The following is a 22,198-nucleotide window of genomic DNA, read 5'->3' on the forward strand; positions in this document are numbered from 1 at the left end:
TTGGACAGTACCACTGTTCAGTGATGAAAGGGGGTTGGTTGCAAATTTATTTGAATTAAGAATTTAAATAATAAATGTGTATTTTGAATTAATGATTAAATATTAACATAAATGAATATTAGGTTCAAATAATCGGGTTTTTTTTCATTATTGAGATATACACCACTGTGACGTCGTTAATGTATTATTCCAAAAGTGACGTAGTACGTCACGCAACGCAGTCAAACATGGCCGACAAAGAAAACACAAATATGGAAGTCGATAAAGGAAGAAATAATTCTCCAGCTGACCAAGTGAAGCCACTCGTTGACGAACTAACCCAAAGAATAGGCGACCAGAACAATGCACAGCGCAAGGAGGACGTGGCGGAGAGTCGCGCCACGGCGGAGTACTGCGAGAAGCTGCAGGCATGGATGTGGCAGTACTACAGTGGATATGTCAACTGGCAGAGCTGGCTGGCAGCGTCGGCCATGAGCTGTCCGTATTATCTACAGCCGTCCAGCGGGACGCCGACAGCCGCCGACCTCCAGTCCCAGAGCTGGATCAATCTCACCTTGTCGCCTTACCCACCTGCGGCCGTCAGCTCGCCGAGCAGCCGAGCAGGTGAAGCCGCCGGCGGGGCGGCCGTGGCCGCTCAGCCGCAGCAACAACAGCCGCAGGAGAATGGAAATGCTCCGAGACCCGGTGAGACTGATAGTACAGCTCCGGTGTACTTTTAAGACAGATGCTACAACTTCAGATGTAGTCAGTGTTTCCTATGATCTGAACCTGGAGCACTACTGAGAGACAGACCTCCTGTCAAAATAACCTGCTGTTCAAGGTTTAGAGGAGACTCCCTTCAGGAGAGCAAGAAGATCTTTAAGTATTTCTAATATTGTCTTGAAATTTGCTCCTGTTTGTTTTTCTTCCACTAGGTCGGGAGTATAGCATTCCTTCACCTCTCCAAAGACTAATGGCCGAGATGGTGGATTTCTTCATATTGTTTTTCATCAAAGCAACTATAATTATCAGTATTATGCACCTCAGTGGAATCAAGTGAGTTTATTTTGCTGATGGATGGTGAGAGCCGGCCTTCCGTCTTAATTCATTGTTTCCCAATCTGTGGGTTAAGACCTGAAGTGGGTCATGGACTGATTGTGTTTGGATTGCCAGAAGGTGGACTTAAAATCCTTACACCCTTCCTTCTGCCAATCCCAACTCTGGGGGACACATCACTTCATCTGAAGAAACCTTTAAAGAACCTGACTCAGAGGCTTTCTGCTAAATGCGTATTTCTTTTTTGATCTATTGAAATTGTTATTTGAACCATCCCTGAATGTGAGCCATGGATTATGAGAACAGATTTTTAAACTCATGGTTAGTCATGTTCAAAAACATAATGCTATTTAGTTGAGTTTGAGATCTCCTGTTTTAGATATCAAATGTGAACTGCCATGTGAACTATCTTTATTTTCAGAGACGTTTCCAAGTTCGCCATGCATTTTATAGTGGAGGAAATAGATGAGGACACGTCTATGGAGGAGCTGCAAAAAATGATGCTGGTTGCCCTCGTGTATCGAATATTGGTGTGTTTCTATGAGGTCAGTATACGCAGGAAAAACCTATCCTCTATCCTTGCATGATCTTGAGGTAAAAATGTGGTATCAAACTCTAGTCTCAGTCTTAATTATAAAGCGTTTCATGCTGTGGAATGGACATCACACATTGAGACTTCTTCATCTTTCTCCCTTTAGATTGTGTGTATTTGGGGAGCAGGAGGAGCCACTCCAGGGAAGTTTCTCATTGGACTCAGAGTGGTTACGTGCGACTCGTCTGTTTTGGTTCATCCAAACAGGGTTCTGGTAGTGCCAGCAACTAATGTTTCTCTGTCTGCGTAAGTATTTATATTCAAACTTATATCATAACACACCTAACAAAGAGTGGCCTGAAATCCTGTAACATCCTCTGTTCCCGTTTCCCTCTTGCAGATCAACTGTCCGGGCCTTGAACAAGAACTTTTCCATTGCCTTCTTCTTCCCAGCTTTCATCACGCTTCTGTTTTTCCAGCACAACAGGACTGTGTATGATATGGTAGCTGGCACCATTGTTGTCAAGCGATCCAGGGCCAGATGATGAAAGAGGCCACTGAAGGGAGGCTCAAAACAAGGCACAGAGCAAAGAGATTAAAAAAAAAAAAAAAAACAACAACCCTGCAGGACTTGAACGTCGCCTTTTCAAAGTTTTGTCAAAACACAAGAGAAAGACATTAGTATGAGCGACTTCAGTTCACTTCAAGTTGGGTTTGGTTTTTGACACGCACACTGTATTTCTGCATGTAAATCTACATGCTGCACTCTGAACCGCTCCTGAACCAATGTCTGTTTCCAACACGGGAGAAACGATGGTATATGCTACATAAACATTGCCTCTTTTTTTGAAATCTCTCACAGATTTAGGGTGAAATGTCCCACGTCAGTCAGTATTTAAACTGTTAACCATTCATTTATGAGATTATACCTTCAGTATGTCTTTGTATGAAATCTTTTTATTGTCAGATTTTGCTGTTGACTGATCTTTGTGACACACGTGGCTCAGCTCACTCCCCTGAAGTCCTCTGATTTACAGGAACACTCAGATGTCCTGAAGGACAAGATACGTCAATTTTTGCTACGATTGCTCCTCCTTTACACAGCCAGCATGTGTGTGATTGAAGGGTTGCTGTATTTACACACTTAATGTGATTGTTTTCTGCATTTGCAAGATTAAATCAAACCACCACTAATTCATAGCGACCGTCTACCTGTTCATTTCTTTTCTGCCACCTGGTTGACATTGAGCTGCGTACCTATAACATACACGATCGCCTGAAACCGTTCATTTACCTCAGTTTATTATCAACTCACAATCGAAAGGCATGAGAGTTCGGGTGTATGAACTGGTGACCCCGACAGGCACATGGGTGTGTTTGTGTGTAGGTGATTGTGCTCGTTGCTGTTTTAACCCCATCGCCCCTTTCAGAGTGTATCCTGCTTTTCACCCTGTGTTGCCTCACCCTGTCACAACCTTAGCTTGGTTTTGTTTGGGAGATTTTTAGATTAAAAAGTCAGCAGAAGGACAGAAACATGACCAAGGAATGCATGAGAAAACTCCCAGTGAGAGGAGGCGCTGCCACACTCTGCATGACTGAACACTGAATGACTGAGTGAGCAAAGAATTACAACTCGTGAACTTTGTCACCAACGAACACATCCAAAGTCCTGTTGAGAATTCTGGACTGATTCTTGCGATTATGTCCTTTTCTAAAACCTTAAACACTCAAAATATTCTTAGGATAACGTATATTACCCTCATTTAAAGGTTAATGTTCTGGAAGTATGCATATCTGTCGATATTGACAAGCAAATACACCATGATTGGTTGGTGATAAAATCAAGAAATGGATTTTTCCATTTGTATTTAAAAAAAAAAAAAATACTGAACCCAAAGCCAGAGGGAATTCATGTGTTTGAGTTTGGCTCCACCTGGTGTCTATTTATTGATCATGCAGCTATGGCTTCAGTTTGGGCTGATGCATCATGAAGAATGGGCTCACTGCAACTGTGATGAATGCAGTCTTTGATACAAAATGTTGTATTTTTGAGTTTTCCACTGGTAGCTACAGAGAACACGTCCCCTCTATTTGTCCATGACAGGATTCAGCCTTTCCTAAAACTTAAAGACAGCCTGAACCTCAGTGATCTTGAGAAATTAGTCTTGTACTTAAAGCAGTTCTCTGGCATGCCACTAGTACTCGGAGTGGGACTGCGGAAGCTCCAATTGTTGGCAAGTGTTGACATGGTGATTGTGTTAAGGCTCACTAAGTGGCAGCTTCAGCTGACAGCCACAGATGGTACTCCCAGATTACAGAGTGACCCCCCACCCCCCTCAGCCCACCCCACGAGCGGCTGCCATGCACGATGCCATAGGCAATGGAATAATATAACCCGTCGTCAGAGCTTCACAGAGGCCCAGAAAGTGTGGGCAGACACAACCCACCACCAATACTGTGCTGGATACTGATGAGTGTGCGTAGCTCAATTTGGAGGTGGAGGCATGTTTGTAATCTATTTTTGTATTGACATGCTCTGGCTCATATCCAATAGAGAATATGCAGGCGGGAGACTTTGGCAGAGCTCAAGGGGACATTAATAACAACAATTTATGTCAAACGTTTGTGTTAAACTATTTATCATTGCAATAAGTCTCCCAGCTGTGGCAGCGAATGAAAAACTAGCAATTAGTTTTTCACAAACATTAACATTTGTATGTAAATTGCAACAAGCATCGTGTCTATTTGTGGAAATGGTAATGTGGAGGTAATATTGATAGTGTTGAAAGTGATTGGTGCTACTAAGAGAAATTAATGGAGAAAGTAAACATATATAAATAACACCAGAAGAGGATGATAACTTTACTCATGTACAAATGGGTCCTGCCTGTATAATGTGTTCTCTTTGATGTATTATCTCATGCGTGACAAATGGGGCTCCTTGTTGCCACATGGCCTGCCATACGGTATTGAGTTTATGTAGAGTCCAGCCTGACTTCTTGCCACCTTTTCTGGCTCTTTTAACAAGCGAGGCATCCACAGCCATGTGTGTGTGTCTCCGCACAGAGCCACGTACAGGCCAGAGGGAGGAAGTAAACAGTCTGGACTGGAATACTCTCGTGCCCTTAAAGTCACTCATTTGCTCACCAAATCCTCCTAAATGGCAGGTGGCTGCTGCTCTTCACACGCTCTCACACACACACAGCGGCAGTCTCCAGGTGTTGGGCTGAAACGCCGCTCGCTGTTGTTGCTGCCGCTGCTCCCAGTGTGTTTGTGCCTGCTGGTATTCCTCTCAAGTGGAGTCAGTAATTACAGGCTGGCTGGGTTCTGCCTGAGTGGAAGGGGCTGCTGATGAAGAGGAGACCTGTTGACTGGGGAGGGAGACGAACGTCTGCTGTTACACAAGAGATGTCACGGGATAGCACACACACACAGACACACACAGACTCAGACGTAGCATGAGTATGCACACATTATAGTTTTTGTTGTTCCTCCGAGTGCTGTTGGCGCCGACAATGTCATCATGTCATTCATGCTTGTAGTGATTTATATGGAGATTGGTCAGATATTGTCAAAGTGCGTTGTTCTTTCATGACTACTGTCACACCAAAGGAGCAAAGTATGTTTAAATATACCAATGGTTATGCAATATACTATGAGAATACTGTGAGAAAACCTGAATGTTATTTTCATCAGAAACATTTAACATGTCCTTGATTTCACTTTGAGGATATTTCAGTAATATTTTTTTCCTTTATTGTTTTTTTTAAATTATGTTACGTTTAGTAATAACTGGTGGTGCAAACATTGTGTTTGATCTTGTTTTGCAGCACTGAAGCTGCTTAGGATTCTGATGAACTAACCGCACTGAGGAAGCAGATGTTGAAGAAAACAACAACAAAGTAACCACGGAGACATGACCAGCCTAATATTAATGTTGGCAGTGGCCAGTGAGGAAGTCGACCAGAGCGAATGAACTTAACCGAAAACACCAACTGAACAATTAACAACTTTATTACATTCTGGCAGCCGAAACATTGAAGAGAAGTCAGTGGCAGCCCTCAGTTTTCCCACTTTTGGGTGGTCCCAGAAATGCATCTCTCTCCTGCAGCGCAGGATTTAAAGATGTAGAAATAAAGAGTTTAGTCCATGCTGGAGCTCAATCTCTTATTTTAAAAATAAATGTGAATATGAGATGAAGTGAGGATGATCTAGAGGTGCTACCGTGTGTGTGTGTACGTGTGTGTGTGTGTGTGTGTGTGTGTGTGTGTGTGTGTGTGTGTGTGTGTGTGTGTGTGTGTTGTGTGTGTTGTGTATATGGAGCAGAGGCACAGCATTCATACTATTTTTCTATGACATAACAGCCAGGTTCTGGGTGTTTGTGCTTTCGAATACTGGACAGTTCTGCTTAAGGCAGCAAGTAGCTTGAGTTGTCAAGACAACCGCGGATGCTGCGTTAGTGACTGCAGAGAAATTCAGCCTCCTCTCGCTTTGTTAGATTGTGTTGATTTTTTGGGGAACACGAGCTCAGATATGAAACTGCTGCATGTCTGATGAGAAAACGAAGGGTAAAAAAACCCCCCACACACACACCTTGCTTCTCGCATCATTATGAAATCCTCGTCGTTGACATGTTTGTGTCTTCGCCGCTGCTGTGTCAAGAGAAGCTGAACCTCAGATGAATCTCACCACTTCACTGGACTAAAGGAGGTGATGAATATATTTGCCTTCCCGCAACTGCATTATGCCAAAACAAACCTAGAGCTGGAATACAAACATGATACCTCGACATCAAAGTGATTTAGTCTGTTATAGCGCATAAATAAAACAGCAGTTAAATCTGATCATAATGGGAGAAAACAGCAGCTCGCCCTTTTGAAAGCTAATTAGCTGAGCAGAGCAAACTGTGCAGCATTTCACACGCTTTCCACTCGTCCACCCGTCTTCTGCAGAACACGGTTACAGGGTGCAGGAGCCCCCGCAGGCGTGAGGCAGGGGCCTGCAGCCCATTCCAGGTTATTTTGGGTGACAGAGAGAGACAAGGGTAGACCCTGGACTGCTAATTATTCAATTACAAGACAAAAAAAAAAAGGCTCAGACTGTCACACACTCTCAGTGATTCACCTAAATGTGTAAGTCTTTGTGCATGTGCTTAGAAAGTGGAGGCCTCAGTGAAAAGCCATGCACATGAGGGAAAAACATGCTAATTGCAAACAGAAGTGCAAGCAATCAGGGATATTTATGCCACGTCGCACTGTGCAGCAGATTAGAGCATCTTTTGTGTTTATTCCAATAATAAATAATCATGCGCTGAAACGGACTGGCGCCCTGTCCAGGGTGTATCATGCCTTTGTTGGTTAGCTGGGATCGGCTCCAGCGAGCAGCGACCCTGAGCAAGATGAAGCAGAATAGAGAGAGGACAGATGGATGGAAGAAACAATCGTGTGGCGAGGGTCCTTTACCTCAGTTTGCCTGTTTCAGTAGATCTACTGATGAGCATCTTTACAAGTCAAGGTGATTCCAGTGTGGGGCCGTCTGCGTGGAGATTGCACGTTAGGTCATTCTGAATTCCTAAATTGTTTGTAGGTGTGAATATGTGAGGTGCTGTGTTAGCTCTGTTAAAAATTGCCAACAGGTCTGTGGTGAAAGGCTAAACAGAGGCTGCATGAAATGCTTCGATAAAGATTAGTAATATAACATTTCTTAATAATATATTATAAAGATGAAATAACAGTGTCCATCTTACCCTGCATTGCAGCCTGCTTTGTAAATGAAGGAAACCTTAAAGTGCCCCCTGTTGTGTGAGCTGGGTATTGACGAGCGAGCCGAGTCTCACTGGGGTCATTGAGGTCATTTCAGGAATGGCGAAGTTCCCTGCTTGAATACGTAAAAAGTAGAAAGAACACAGCATGTCCCAGGGTCATTATTGTGCTCTATATGTCAGAGAAGTTGTTCAAGTTTCCTGTCTTGCCCAACGAATTTCTTATGGGCATGTTTGGAAACTGTGATTTGAAGCCAGCAGAAACTTTGCTTTCTGGCTCCATATTACACTATTTTTTCCCTTTTTTTTTTTTTTTTCTTCCTGCTTCATTTGGCTCGTGCGTTTCAACAAACCCAACTGAATCCCTTCAGTGGCTGTATTCCTCCTCCACAAATCACTCCCACCCAATCCTTTAGTTGCCTAAACTATGTTCTGGAGATGTGCGTAAGCAGTGGCTTGCTATTTTCAGCTGAATGAAAAGAGTCTTGGCACTTGGACTCAGGATGAAATCTGTTTTGTTCTGCTGAATTTGGCATTCACCACATGCACAGTATCTACATGAAACCGAGTTAAAGAATTCAGTTTAATGGAATCCTGCAGCAAGACCACAACTATTAGACCAATAATTTGTTTTCTTGTCTTTCAGAAGAATTGTAGAAATAGAAAGATTTCCTTTTATTTTGGCTCACAGAGTCCTTTTTTTTTGGGAAGATGTCTGCTGAAAATAATAGTAATTATTCTGATGTAACAGGTTGATTAAATGGTTGTTGATCTCCTCCTCCACATCAACGTCCACTGCCTCAACAATGAATCATACTGCACTTGTAAAATGTTTTGTATGGGAGGCATTAAGACAAACAGAATAAAACCTCTCCTAACTGGGTTGTTTGAGGTAAAATAACAAAAAAAAAAAAAAAAAAAAAAAAAATTCTGAGAAGGACAAAAACTGTAGGTAAGCAGTTCCTGAATTCTATGACGGGTGTTTTTGTCATTTTAAAACAAATGGGGACTATCTAACCAAAGAACCCAAGTAATGAGAGTAGTTTCAGAGCTGCAGCCTCCTGATAACTAATTTTCAAAACAACCACACTGTTCAAGGTCACTTTCACCTCTTGACATTACTCAACAATTAGTCTTTTATATTAAACAGTGAATTCACAAATATCTTCTCCCAGAAAACCCCAAAATTCACAATACGTGCTAATTAAAGTATAAACCTGAACAGATTTAATATTCACACGCCTCTTTTGGAACAAACTCCCAGAAAGAGAGGTGAGGTCAGTATCACCTGCCCGGTGGATTCGCTGTCCCTTTGCTCTTTTCATTAACTGCTGAATTCACTGCCTTTCAATAGGCTCTTTCAGCGTGTCATGCTACTCCACCATTGAGCTACAGCCACGTTGCCACCCATCTTTCTTAATGGGGACTGGAGACCGTGGAGCTGCCTTGTTGCCATGGCAGCAAGCGCTTTCACATTCTCCCCACATCGCGTGGAGCATGCATGTTGTTTCCTCCAAACCGGAGCGCGCCACAGCAGAGACGGGTCTGCTCTCAGACAGGACCGAGTCGAGGTTATTTACTTCCCGCTCTGATACCAAATGCCCTCCTAATCCCACCACCCACACTTCACTTTCCATTTTCTGTGTTACTAATGCATGACAGGTCACTGTGGCTGCTCTCTCCCTCACACATTGAACTTTACTCAAATGCATACTTAAGAAAAGCAACTAAATATATATGTTTTCTTTTTCAAATTATAATTCTGCTTCGATGTGCATCTGACCTTTCGTCCAGCTGTTATTGACTGAAGACACCCAACAGTTTGAGAACATTTCATGCTTCATTTCAGGAGCAAATCTTCCAACAGCGAACGTGGTTAAATCAAAACCAGCCAAACACAGCTCATCTTAAACCACTGTAATTTTGTTGATGCAGGAAATAATACCATTTGACAAGATGTACCCCAAAGTACTGGACTCTGTTTATTTGAAAAATTATCAAAATGATTAATCAGTCATAAAATTAGTTGCCAGTTGTTTTCTTCTGTCAGTTGACACATGGCTTAAACATAGAATTGTCTCATCTCTATGATGCAGTAATCCTTACATTTAGTGAGGAGCACAGTAGGAAGCATTTACTGCTTTGTTCCCATCTGAAACCAAACTTTACAGGGCTTCATCTACTATTTACAGTATGCAAAGAATAAAAATGTGCTGACATTTCACTTTGTGCTGGAGATACACTCTGCCTGTGCTCACTTGTTGATTTGCGCACTGCTGACAATGACTGTTTCATATGAGAGAAAAAAACTAGGTTTAAATTTTTGTAACATAAATTAATACAAAAATGGAATTGGACTGGACTGCAACGTGGTACTTTCCCACCGCTACTCTTTTTCAACAGCTCCATGATAGATAACAGATGTTCCCAGGAAATGCTAGGGAACATCACGAATGAAGTAATTACCGCAGAAGAAACAACACCATGGGAACCATCTTCCTATGTCCCATATGTAACTATTTACAACATACAGGCTCACATGCAAGCTCTGTTTAGTGTGTATGAGTAGAAGCAGTGTTACATGTCCGGACATGTCTTCTGCATTAAAGGACACTCACTTATCCCCAGTTGGTGCACTGTGAGGATGTACAGGGAGCCGCTGATGATGCTGGGATAATTGTTTGCTTGATGCCCCAGTTTAAAGGTAAAACGACGATCCATTTCTTCAGATTTGCGTGTGATTGTGGTTAAAATGAAATAGACAGTGACTACTAAAAACAGGAACTTGTGTTTAGCTGTGCAGTTAAGGCTGTACAGTGTGACAACCTGCAGCAACTGGAGCCCACTTGGATTTTCATGGTGCTTTCCACTGAGACATAATGGATGAGAAAGTGGGGAAGAGAGACATCTGTGTGTTTAAAAATGGAGGAATGCAAGCGTAATGCAGTGGTAATTTACAGAGACAGTGGTATGCAGCTGCTGCTTCTTCAAGAGCTATTACAACCACTGGCTTAATGTTACACCTACTGTCAACCCTGATAGTACTACTGCTGCTGCATTACCGCCACTTGATGGTTCAGCAGTTTTCTGTGGCTCATGTTTGTCAGACGATAGATTTTTGGTATGGTTCGGCACGCTCCTTATTAATTGTGCGCCACACTGAGGAATTTAACACTTGTAGCTGTGTATGGTTGAGAGCGAGTGTAATCACAGAGCACATGCAACATTGGCAGTAAAACTCCTCTGTCAGGTTGGACTACAATCATAGGCATGCAGGAGCATTCAGTGGTATCAGTAAACATGTCAACAAAGGCTCGGTATTCCGGATCTGTGTCGAGGACTTTGCAAGGAGAAGTCTTTGATCGGGCTACGAGCAAGCAGGGCAGATTTGACAGCTCTGTCTTCGTGCACTCTCACTCTTGATCTCCTCGGCACTGTGAACATCTCACTCTGTGCAACTCAAACTGGATTTGTGAATTCTCGGAGGAAAGCTTATTTCAGCTCACTTGGCTGACAATAATTCTGACCTTCAATTTACAGAGAGCCATTTCGAGGAAACGAAACCGCAAACTCTTGTCGATGCCCGCATGTTTCTCGGCGGGATCCTGTCACGTTGCTCTCGATCACACTGCCTCTGTGGGGAAAGTGTAGTTCCTGAGTTTTACGTTGGCTTGGCAGCTTCTTTGTAGAAATATGAGTCACAGTGGGAATGTGAGGCTGCAGCCTCTTGGCAAAGAACACACACAGGTTCAACAGCTGGGAAAACACAGTTTCTATATCTGCGTTCAATATGTGTGTGCTTCATCTTTTGTGTCTGTGTTTTCCAGCTTCCAGCTGCTTTTAGCAAACAGTGGTTGTTCATAGAAATCAAATTTTAAGTGCCTAACATGGTGAGCACTCTCACCTCACCACAAGAAAACCTTGACTTCAGGTCGAAGCATGTTTGTCCAAGTGAGAGCATGGGTTTTGTCTGGGCATTCCTGTTTCCTCCCACAGGCCAAAAACATTTGTTTGAGCTTAGCTGGTGATTATGGAATTGCAGTATATGTGCTATAGACAGCTGGGATGGGCAACAGCCCCGTGACCCTAAGTTGCATAAAATGGATGAGATGAAGGATGAATGGCTGAACACGAATGATGTATGTAGCAAATATAGCTTCTGAACAAGTTTGGTGTGCATTATCAATACAGGATGATAAATAGGTCAAACCCAAAAAAGCATTTCTATTTGTGATTTAAAAAAAAAAATACTGAAATCCTCTGTACATTTATGCTCAATTTTATATTGTGCATTCATGAAGAAGCTGTACATCCTCTTTCTCGCGAGGCTTCATGAGTTCATGAGCCACCCTGTAACACTGGGATGGCAGCCGTGTTTTGTTGTGGTCTGCAGTCAGGAAGAGGAGGATGAAGGGACGCCTCGCTTGTCTCACCTGCAGCAGAGCAGAAAGCCGGCTGGCCGGGTGCTGAGCTGCCTGTCTGCTGCATAACTCTTTCTGCTGTCAGCTGCACAGGAGGAGGAGGCCTCTGGGTGAGGAGGGCCCCAGTGCCAAGTGTCTGAGCGGGTGGGGTGGGGGTGTTTATCAGCACTGCCTGCTTGCACTGAGGGGAACATCTCGAGGGGAAGACTGGGGAGGCCTGATGGGCTGCTCTGCTGCTGAATAGAGGCTGAGAATGTAATTGTAGGGCAGCTCACAGGGCAGATTAGGAGGAGATTTGTCACTACGGGGAAACTGCATATGAAAATGAACGGGACCGGAGCAGTGCATTAACACAGCTCCGACGTGCTAACACACAAAGCAATTTAATCCTCCGTCGGTTTTTTCCTGCGCGCCTGTGTCACAGTGTCTCTGCATGTTGTATATGCCCATGTAAATATATCCCACAGTTGTTCACATTCATGCAGTATGTCTGTCTGAGCAAACCCTTTCTGAATCTCTTCTCACTCTCCCTCCCTCACCCTCCGTCTGTTGCTCCCTCCCTCCCCCTCCTTCTCTCGCCCTCTCTCTCTCTGTGTGAGCGTAGTCTGGGCGCTGAGCCAAGTAGAGTGTGTTTTTTTGAATGAATACCTGATGCGGCTGATGAGGCTGGCTGGGGGAGGAGCTGTGTCAGTGGAGTACTGAGAGAGAAAGGAAGGGGAGGGAGGGAGGCAGAGAGGGAAAAGGGAGAGAGGCAGAAACACACACTGAGCGAGAGAGAGAGAAAGAGAGAGAGAGAGAGAGAGAGAAGCAACCAAGCAGAGAGGGAGCTGGCGGTCTGGTGGCCTTGCATAACACACGTTGAAGCAGCCTTGCACGCAGGTCTTGGTGTGAGCTTCAGCAGTGGGGAACTTCCTTCACCGTCAGCCCGTTGCAGGGGCAGCTAGAGCCTCCAGACCGGAATCCAGAGAGAGGAAGGCAGAGCTGGAGCAGCCACAGCTCAGGCTCCAGGAGAGAAAGCGGCACAAAGGAGACACTCAGGAAGAGGAGTCCTAGGAAACACGTCTCCAACACACACACAGACACAGACACACACACACACACAGTGACAGGCAGCAAGAATCCTTGGACATGCTCTGCAAACAGTGGCTGTGGAGAGACTGGTGAGCTATTCTTAGTACTTTAACTAGGGGAGGGGAGGGGGAGGGGGGTCTTTTCTTCTTGATTTGTGGCATAGTAGTATTTTCTGCCCTGCTACTACACTCATGCGCGCGCACTGTCATTCTGAAGCCCCCAGAGGCTACAGTCACATCATCGGTCCCCTGATCCGACCAGAGTCACCACTGTGGGATGGAGCAGTGTTGATCCTGTGCATCAGTCGTGCTGCTGGCTGGGAGGGATGCCCGTGTGCACGTAGAGGGTGCGAGCAGTATGAGTGTATATATGTGTGTGCGTGTGCGTGTGTGTCAAGCAGTGATGCAGAACTCTGAAGTCATTGTAAAGACAAACAGCCTGAACCCCACTGCCTGTTCTTACTGTCTGCTTTAGTCTGCCACACGGTCGGTCCGCCTCTTAAAGGCACAGGCACCACAGTTGTAGAGAGAAGGGGCCGTAAAATGGCTCTTTTCAATATCAGAAAAAGCAGTGCACTGTATTGAGCTGCCCTGTGGTTAAAGCAGCTCCCCTTGTGAGGGGGGTCGATGTGAGGTGCACCTTATCTGCAGCGATTCACATGTAAACGCACGTACATATTGTCTTCCACGGTACCTCCCCTTCTCTTTCATGCCGGAGCTCAGATTGATAATGATGTTTTTGTTTTCTATATATAGCCATTTGCTGTAGAGGGTATTCGCTGAGTATTTATGATTGGTCTTGCAGGTGAACCGTGATGCACAGCTGTCCTGACAGCAAGTTTATCACCACTATGCCCTTGCATTAGCCTTTTATTTTTTTTCTCAAATCATTTGCATAAAGGTACATTTAAGGACACTGCCGCTAAAAAAAAAAAAAAAAAAAAAAATTGGGGTGTCTTTACGTTGCATCTCTGCAAAATCCCCTGCAGAGAATTCTTACTGCTACGGAGCCGTGGATCAATGTGAGGAGTAAACACAGCGGGTCTGTGAGCATGTGAGAGGACTGGGGGCTCTGGTGGAGGAGATAGAAAGGTGGGGGACTGGAGGAGCTGCTGCATGAGAGGGAAGATGTAACTCTGCCGTGGGTTTCTCACCTGGAGACAGCAGCGAGGGGACGCTGAATGAAATCATCTCCTCCTCGCAGCGACGGCAGGGACACACCGCTGCACAAAACCTATTTCTGTGGCTTGTGTAGCTTTTTTTGTGTGGGAGTATGAGAGAAGATCACACGTAAGGCTGGCTCCATCACTCTGTCTGAGCTGAAAGGCACCAGCGTGAAGAAACAGAGATGGCACCTCCCATCCCATCCCACCCTCAATGTTGTCATCCTTGCATATATGTCTAAAAGGTGTCAGTTGTAGGTCTGGGGACTGACTCAGGGCTCCCATGCTGTGTGACAATCATGCCTTGAAAGCTCGCCTTTGTTCTTCATAGTATCACATAAGCCTTATGTTTGCTGGTGTCAGTGTTCTAATAATAGGCGGACGCTGGAATATCTAGCGAGGCTTTTGGCTGCTGAGCCGTGTGTGACTATGTACAGAGTGTAGTGTCAGGGAAAGGAGAGACACCTTCCTGTTTCACGTCTAGTCGGCTGACTCCAGAGATGTTTCTAGTGGTGTTTAAAAATCAGAGCATGCTGTCTTTGTCTTCCAGTAGTGCCATAAAGATAGGAGGTCCTTGTTCTTCAGATGTGATGTCATTACAGTGTTGACACAGTGTTGTTAAGGTGGGGTTGTTGCCACTGAGCGATGCTGCACAGCGTAGTTCAGACTGTAGCGGCGGCTGTGTTGCTGATCAGGGATCTCTCGGCTAGGTGGGGGCAATGGCGCTCTGATGCTGCAGGCGCTACTCAATGTGGGTCAGGAGAAGCAGCACTCTGTCTTCTTCCCATTCCCCCATCTTTTCTCCCTTTTCCCTCACTCCTAATCTTCTTTCTTCTCTCACTCTTTTCCCTCTCCCTCCCTCACTCCTTGCTTGCTCTCCTCTAACACAGTACTGTCTGTCATCTTACATTGCCTTTTTTCCCTGTCCTCCCCCTCACTCTCCTCTTTCTGCTTCTGTTTCCCTCTGTCTCTGCTGCTTCCCTCCTTTGTTACATCTGGTGGACCTACCAGGCGATACGATTACATATTTTTCACAGTGGTTGTCGCTGCTTTTGGATGCAATGACCTTGTTAAAGCCAGTGTAAGAAGTAGATGTGTCTAAACAGAAAATGACCAAGGTCGCCTTCAGTTTTATTTTTTTTTTTTCCCTCTGAGTATTTACGTAACATATTTGTGGTTGCCTGCTGGAGTGAACCTCTGGTGTAATATTAAAGCACACTTTAGTATTGTGTGGGTCCTCAGAGTGGAACACGGGGTGATAAATGAGTGGATGGAGGTCTTTGCATGTGTCATATAGTCCATCTTTGTGGTGCCTTTGGCTAATGAACAACTTAGGGCAGTGTGCATTGACCCACAGATAAGCTTGCAGGAAAGAATAACCCCTCTCAAAGGAAAACTGTGGGAAAAGGGGCTCATGCAAAGCAAAAGACTGAAAGTTAATGTTATGTGAATCTAAAGCATGCATGCCTTATAAGTACATGTTTTGGTGATTAGCTAAATATATATGCAGACATGCAAACTGACAGCATGTAAAGCTTCAAGTTCCAGTAACCCTGCTGATAAAACAAAAAAGTCCAAAAGGAGATTGGCTACTTAAAATTCTTTCAGGGTTTGTTTTCATGACATGTTCTATAAATCATTAAAAAGTTGTTTCTCGTATTAAAATTAACCCAGATTTCAATTTATCTCCTGCTAAATGAAGAGAAGGTTGATTGTCGTCCATCAAGTGTCTCCTTAAACTTAAAAAGTTTTCATTCAAATAAGGTTCAGTTTAATGGAGTTTTTTTAATTATTTCCAAAAGGCTCATTTCATAGTTCTTCCATGTGTTCTGTGATCCGGTTTCAAAGAACTCTGGTTTCACTTCAGTTTTCTCTGGCGCTCACTGATCCTTCCTTTATGGGAGTCTTGCACTGACAGCAGTCACACTAACTCGACATATTGTCAAAACTAAAACCAAAACACAAATTCCTCTGAGGTCACTTCTTATCTTTTCTCCAAATGCAGCATTTGTACATCAGACCTCAAAGCAAGATAACAACCACCAGCAACACACATAAGATGGCCCCCTCACTCACACACAGTTCAGAAAACTCCTGACCAGCATTAAAATGTGACATAAACCTTGCCTAGTATCCCAATAACAAGTACTCATAAACATGGGTCACAGTTAACATTTAAATCCTATAAAGAAGGATCTGTGAACATGCCTGTTGGAAGAACGTATCGGTAGAATCGACAACATGTTGGATTGAAGTGCATCAGATTGAGATCAGATGCAATACCATCTAGTGGCAAAACAAAAGCACAACATCCTCACAAACATGAAAGCAGAGTGAAGTATTTTGGTGGTTGCTGTTTTGCATTTACAGCCCTGCTGGAACATTTTTAAAATATGGCTCATAAACACGGGCCCTGCTTACTGAGGTACTTCTGCAGTGCAATTAGATTAATGAGACTGAATTGAATTTTAAGTTACGTTAAGTCAAGTTTATTTATATAGCTGAGCTGCAGAAGAGGGCTTTCAAATCTTTGCAGCATATGATTAGACATTTCTAATTTGTCTTCACGTTACCTGAGGGCCTCATTTTTTCTTTCTCTCTGCCCTCAGATTTCTGTCAACAGTGTGGAAGACGTGGCGCAATCAAAGATGATTCCTCATGAAGTCTGTGGAGCTCATTTTCTGAGCTGGACTGACTCTGTCTTCTCTGGCGTGAACACTGGACCTCTCCACCATTAAAACCCATCAGACAGCCGCAGCCACACAGCATACGGAGAGGTGGGCCTTGTAACCACTGAGTGGAGGTGAAAAAGCAAGAAAATAGCCCTGGAAGAAACAACAAGTTATACCAAGGTATAATATCACCATAAGTGGCACTATGAAAGCCAACCAAGAGCGGAGTAATGGATGCCTGCCGCCTAAGAAGCGTGAGATCTTGGCTTTGGAGCAGAGGCCAGTGGTGGTAGCTGCAGCAACACCTCCTGCTGTGGTGGCTGCTGAGAATCCCCACACTGAAAACCTAGCATGGCTGGCCAGCGTGGCCAGCGAACGCTGTAAGTCCAGGGAGGCAGAGAGCCCAAAATGTCCTGTTGTGTCCTCTTCCACCTCCTCTCCTGCCACCTCTCTCCCTTCTGCAGCGACCCCTCTTTCTGCAGTGCCCTTGGCTTCTCTGCCTGCAGTTTATCCCACAGCCCTACCTCAGCAGGCTGGGACGATCCAGTTTGCTCAGCTGGGACCCAACGTTCAGTTCATCAGCTCTGGGCCCTACGCCGGCTATATCTCCTCTCACATCATCTCTACAAATGCTAATTCTGCACCCAACAGCTCGGGTTTTGTTGGACAGCGTCCTCAGCTTGACGGTTACACCACTGCCCTCATTTCACCCAACACCAAAGGGGAGCAGCAGTTTCAAATTGGCCTCTCCCCCACGGAACTGACTCCTGTTTCGCTACCGAGCTCCCCTCAAGTTACCAGCCAGTACATCCACCTGGACAGCAGGACCCCTCTGACTGTCAGTGGAAACGCTGTAACCTCACCAACAGCCCACCTCCAGCTTCACCCTCACGCAGCTGTCCTCCCCCAGACTCTTACCCTCGCCCCCTCACAGCTCGTGGTTCAATATGCAGATGGTTCAGCTGGGAAGAAGCCGGAGGGGCATGCTAAAGGTGTGCTCAATGGGGAGTTGGAGATGGTCAAACAAGCAAAAGCCTCGAGCCAGCCAGTGAACCATCAGCCAGTTCAGAGCTACGAGGCCAGGCACATCCTGCTACCTGCGGATTACGGCCAAAATCCTGCAGGACTCCAGACGTCCCTGGTGCTTGTGGCTCAGCCAAACCATGGAACGGAACATGAGCCTGGCGCAAATAAAATCTCCATCGTTCAGACTGAGAAAGGAGGCATCTGTTTGGGGAAACCAGTGTCCAGATCGTCATCTTTCACCTCCCTTTCCTCCTCAGAGGTGGTGAAGTCTGTCGGTCCTCACACCGTCATCCAGACCACTCTGCCCCCCGAGGAGCTGCCAGCCAACCTTTACTCCTCCACACAGCCACCCATCATCGGCTACATCACCAGCGCAAACCAGCATGCCGTCAGCTACCACGCCGCACTGCCACAGCACCTTGTCATCCCTAGTGGTCAGTCGCTCCTGATCCCAGTTAGCAGTGCCAATAGTGGCACAGAAATGGAGGTTAGTCGCACCGTCAGTGCCCTGACTGCGACTACGACACCTCAGATTTCCACTGCCATGCCACATGCCTATCTGGCTACTGCCCTATCTAAGTGTGAGGCACTCGGGCCAGATGGACATCAACCGCCCCCTGCTGTAGCCCAGGCTCCAGCTTTGCCAGTACTGCCCTCGAACCCACTCCCCGCAGTGGTGGCACCTCCCTCCCCGACTCCCACTCCTGCTCCCACTCCTGCTCCCGCTTCCATCCAAGCTTCTCCATCCATCTCTTCTTCCTCTTCCCCCGTGGCGCTTCCTCCTTTCTTCATGCGAGGCTCCATCATCCAGCTGGCTGACGGGGAGCTGAAGCGGGTGGAGGACCTCAAAACCGAAGACTTTATTCAGAGTGCTGAAATCAGCAGCGAGCTCAAGATTGACTCCAGCACTGTGGAACGTATTGACAGTGGCCAAAGTCCGAATGCTGTGGTCATACAGTTTTCCGTGGGAGAGCTTAAAGCTCAGGTAAGTTACTCATGACTTTTGTAAGATTGTTTTCAAGTTTTACAGTCAGTATGTGTAGACTTTGGACGTTATTGGTTCTCTTGATCAATGCGAAAATAAAATACTTGACCCTCGCAAGAGAGACTTGGAGTTTCTACAAAATGATCGTGAAGGTGACTTCTTTAACAATCCAATGCTTACAAGCACAAGTGAACTTCCCTCACTCTGACAGTACCTACAGATGTGAAAGGAACTTCAAAATTCTGCCTTAAAACAGAAGTCAGCCTTCCTTCTTCTTATCCGCTTTTTCTAAGCTGTTTTTTATCGAATACATATCAGAATAGTTTTGACACAAAATCGACCATAGTTTGAGAGTCTTAGAACCATTACTTTTACAGATGGGTGCATGAGGACATGCTACGTTTGTAGTTTGGAAGGGAAACAGACTAGAGGCAGAGGCAGAGACATTAATGAAGGCTCATTTCTATTCAAGTGCCACAGTAAGTGGCGACAGGTGGCAGTGAGCCAGTAACACGGTACCACCGCGACGCTAACAATCCCTGTGCATTCTCTGTTTGAGTAAACAAAGTAATTGAGTAATTACATATACATGTATATATTTGGATTTTCTTCTAAACAATGGAAAATATAAGAAAAGCTCACAGTATCTGCTGTTATGGTCCTGTGTAAATTCTACACATGATTTTTGAACGGTTGAGCTTCTTGTAAAAATCACCAGTTTTTAGTCCATGTTGAGCAAAACTCTAACTGCGTGTGTTTTGAATGTGCTTCCCTTCAGGTGTGTGTGGAAGTGCTGGTGGAGTACCCTTTTTTTGTATTTGGCCAGGGCTGGTCATCGTGCTGTCCGGACCGGACCACAGAGCTCTTCGAGCTGTCCTGCGCTAAGCTGTGTGTGGGTGACGTGTGTGTGTCACTGACCCTCCGCGGACTGAGGAATGGATCGCTCACAGACAGCCAGGCTTTGGGGACAAAGTTGAAAACTGGCTTCCTGTCTGAGTCCTGCAATAGCATGGATCCCAGTGTCAGGAACAGTATGAGTCCAAACACTGCAGGCAGTAACAGTGGCCTCCTCATGAAGGCGTCCAGCACAGACAGGCTCGAGAGGCAGCAGGTCATTGGACAAGGGCCGGGAGTAGAGGTACCAGCAGGACTGGGGGCAGTCCCAGGACGAGAAGAGGGGATCTACAGAGCTGGACCAATGGCGGCAGTCTCTGGGACTGAAGAGGTACGACAGGAATCTGTGAAAACAGACATATCAAAAAGACAATGTGGCGATCCAGAGAGACCCACAGTCCGCAAGAGACGGTGGTCAGCGCCGGAACGGGACCAAACTGAGAGACCTGATGAGGAGCCTCCTGTGACTCTGCCCAAACCCTCCTTCATCCCTCAGGAGGTCAAAATTAGCATAGAGGGCCACTCCAGTGCTGGGAGTGCAAGATGTTTGGGAAAAAGAGTGGACTGCTGAGGGAGCATTCAGTTTGAAATCTCCGTGGTTTGCTTTGGGTCCCTCTGTCTTTTCTCTTTATCCAGACTACTGTGTGATATAGACTGAGTTTAAGCAGTATTTACACATTTCCTGTCTTATCTTTTGTTTCACACAAGTCTGATATCTACATTGAAGTCCAGAGGAGCATCTTCATAAGTGGTATCACACACAAGATCAGTGCAATCAATGCTGAGTGCAGAGTGAATGTTGAGCATGAATGGCAGTCACACGTTTGAGAGACGTTTGAGTGGCGTGTTACATATCAAGAGCTGGATCTCCTTTGTCACGGAGCTTACACCTGTTGGATGCAGACCGCTTCTTTGCCATTTGTTTCTCTTCTTACATGAACAAGCACAGACCCCGATGTCAGAGTGTGGAAAGTGGGTAGCTATAATTTGACTATGTTTTTTTTTGTGTGTGTGTGTGTGTGTGTAGTGTTACAGAGTCTGAGTCTGAGAGAGTTGGTGTTTTAATGACAATGCTGAATCATCTTGGCTGTTATTTCTGCTGTCTTATACACCTAATGAGGTTTTTTTGGCTTTACACTCTAAGATTGTTTTCTTTCTTTCTTTTTTTTTTTTCATTTTCAAACCTCTACAACTACGAGCACTGCTGCAGGTGGCCTTGTCTCTCCGTGTCATTGTGTCTGTGCCTGCGCGTGTCGGTCCGTATGTGTTGTTTTTCTGTGAGACTGTCAAACAGAGCACAGGATTGAGCTGTGAGTGTGTGTGTGTTTGTGTGTGTGTGAGATGCTGGTTTCTGTGAGCTCAGCTATCAACCTGCAAATCAAGACTGAAAAGGCCTGAATGTAAACCACTGGGCTTGTCCTCGGTACTGGATCATGATTCATGCATGTGATGCTTGACATACCACTGATGAGTACCCTGAGAATTCCAGACCCATGATTTTGCCGTGCGTGTCGTGAGAACTTGACATTAAGATTTAGACTCATACTTACTTTCAATGTCTGCGAGTTTTGCAAATTGAAACCCGATAAAAGCTGTGGTGGCGACACGCGGGAACGCCAAGCCTCCATAAATACAGTAAAAACAATTATTTCTACCCCCCACCACTACGTGATATTTTAACCAATACGTGTATGAGTTCAGCTGTAACACCTCACAATAATACATAGCTTACAAATATATTTTTGACAAACTTGCGGGCAACACAGTGACCTCCAAGTATAAAGACTGACAATGGCAGCTCCATGAAAATACACACAATATAAGAATCCGCTGCCAATAAGATGCAGTCCAGCTGCACACCACTGCAAACTTCAACTTCAACAATGAACATGGTGTTGGAAGAAAAGAAAGAAACTCTCTGACAATCTCAAGCCAAACGTAACATCGTTACCTCTGTGAAGGCAGAATTCATGGCAGAGCTGTTTCACAGGATCACATTATGTTGTGCAATTCTATCCAATAATTAAAAAAAAAAACAAAAAAAAGGCCGAGTGGGTACGCTCGTGCTAAGTTCTGCATCACGTTCACCAGCTCTTTTCCAACTTGCCTGTTTGCTGTTTGGTGCCGGGCAAGTAGTTTATAGTCTGTTTATCAGAGCTTTTCACAAAAAAACATCTTCCTGCTGTGTCTAAAATAAACCCAGATGAGAGCGTTGCAGGCTATAAAACTGCAATATTAAAATGAAGGATGCTAAAAAGCTCTGATGAAGTGAGAGGAAATGCATGCAATCAGTTTGGGATTTCTCGTGTTTTACTGACTATGAGCAATCATGTTCATTGTTTTCTTTACAGAAACTATGGCCTTAGATATACAGTATGTACCTAGTTCACAGCAGCACATGGTGTTTAGGGTTTTACCATTAAAACCTCAGCGAAGGTATGCTTTCCTGAAGTCCATACCTGTTATATCAGTGACGGCTGTCTCAGTGACAGCAGAATCCTTCTTACTGTCAGTAGACTCGTGTTCATGTCACTTTCTTTCTTTGAGTAGAGGAATATCCTATAGTTCATACTCAGGAACAGCGGTAACTGTTTGTGTGTGTAAATAGCCACGTGTCTTTGTGTGTGCGTGTGAGTGAG

The 22,198-nt window shown here is 45.0% G+C and overlaps 2 protein-coding genes and 1 long non-coding RNA gene across 5 annotated transcripts; all 3 read left to right on the forward strand.

Annotated features, from left to right (window-relative positions):
• The first annotated feature begins 217 nt into the window (after nt 1–217).
• Nucleotides 218–2,765, forward strand: LOC115396609 (protein FAM8A1-like). Its single transcript, XM_030102564.1, has 5 exons — nt 218–684; nt 915–1,035; nt 1,457–1,580; nt 1,734–1,873; nt 1,968–2,765. Exons 1-5 carry the CDS (start codon nt 228–230, stop codon nt 2,110–2,112), a joined length of 987 nt encoding a protein of 328 aa, XP_029958424.1. The 5' UTR covers nt 218–227; the 3' UTR covers nt 2,113–2,765.
• A 3,045-nt stretch (nt 2,766–5,810) lies between these two features.
• Nucleotides 5,811–21,725, forward strand: LOC115396629 (uncharacterized). Its single transcript, XR_003932392.1, has 2 exons — nt 5,811–5,869; nt 20,901–21,725. It is a non-coding gene; the product is annotated as an uncharacterized LOC115396629 (long non-coding RNA).
• On the forward strand, nt 12,513–21,725 carry LOC115396581 (ataxin-1-like). 3 transcript variants are annotated; one of them, XR_003932391.1, is made up of 4 exons: nt 12,513–12,909; nt 16,592–18,665; nt 19,444–20,585; nt 20,875–21,725. XR_003932391.1 is itself a non-coding variant. In XM_030102520.1 (3 exons), the coding sequence occupies exons 2-3, from the start codon at nt 16,860–16,862 to the stop codon at nt 20,128–20,130; spliced, it is 2,493 nt and encodes an 830-aa protein (XP_029958380.1). In that variant the 5' UTR covers nt 12,513–12,909; nt 16,592–16,859; the 3' UTR covers nt 20,131–21,725. The 3 variants fall into 3 exon arrangements, 2 of the variants coding, with proteins under 2 accessions (XP_029958380.1, XP_029958381.1); XM_030102520.1 differs by having other exon boundaries at nt 19,444–21,725; XM_030102521.1 differs by lacking the exon at nt 12,513–12,909 and adding an exon at nt 13,284–13,442 and having other exon boundaries at nt 19,444–21,725.
• Nucleotides 21,726–22,198: the final 473 nt, after the last annotated feature.

The sequence above is a fragment of the Salarias fasciatus genome, chromosome 11 (assembly GCF_902148845.1).
Source record: "Salarias fasciatus chromosome 11, fSalaFa1.1, whole genome shotgun sequence".
NCBI classification, from domain to species: domain Eukaryota; kingdom Metazoa; phylum Chordata; class Actinopteri; order Blenniiformes; family Blenniidae; genus Salarias; species Salarias fasciatus.

What these genes read in the sequence shown, in the direction of transcription:
- LOC115396609 (XM_030102564.1), top strand. Translation starts at nt 228, where the DNA reads ATGGCCGACAAAGAAAACACAAATATGGAAGTCGATAAAGGAAGAAAT. An exon ending in ATGCACCTCAGTGGAATCAA is followed by an intron (nt 1,036 to 1,456) that starts GTGAGTTTATTT and finishes CTTTATTTTCAG; the next exon opens with AGACGTTTCCAAGTTCGCCA. An exon ending in TATTGGTGTGTTTCTATGAG is followed by an intron (nt 1,581 to 1,733) that starts GTCAGTATACGC and finishes TTCTCCCTTTAG; the next exon opens with ATTGTGTGTATTTGGGGAGC.
- LOC115396581 (XM_030102520.1), top strand. Translation starts at nt 16,860, where the DNA reads ATGAAAGCCAACCAAGAGCGGAGTAATGGATGCCTGCCGCCTAAGAAG. An exon ending in TGGGAGAGCTTAAAGCTCAG is followed by an intron (nt 18,666 to 19,443) that starts GTAAGTTACTCA and finishes GCTTCCCTTCAG; the next exon opens with GTGTGTGTGGAAGTGCTGGT.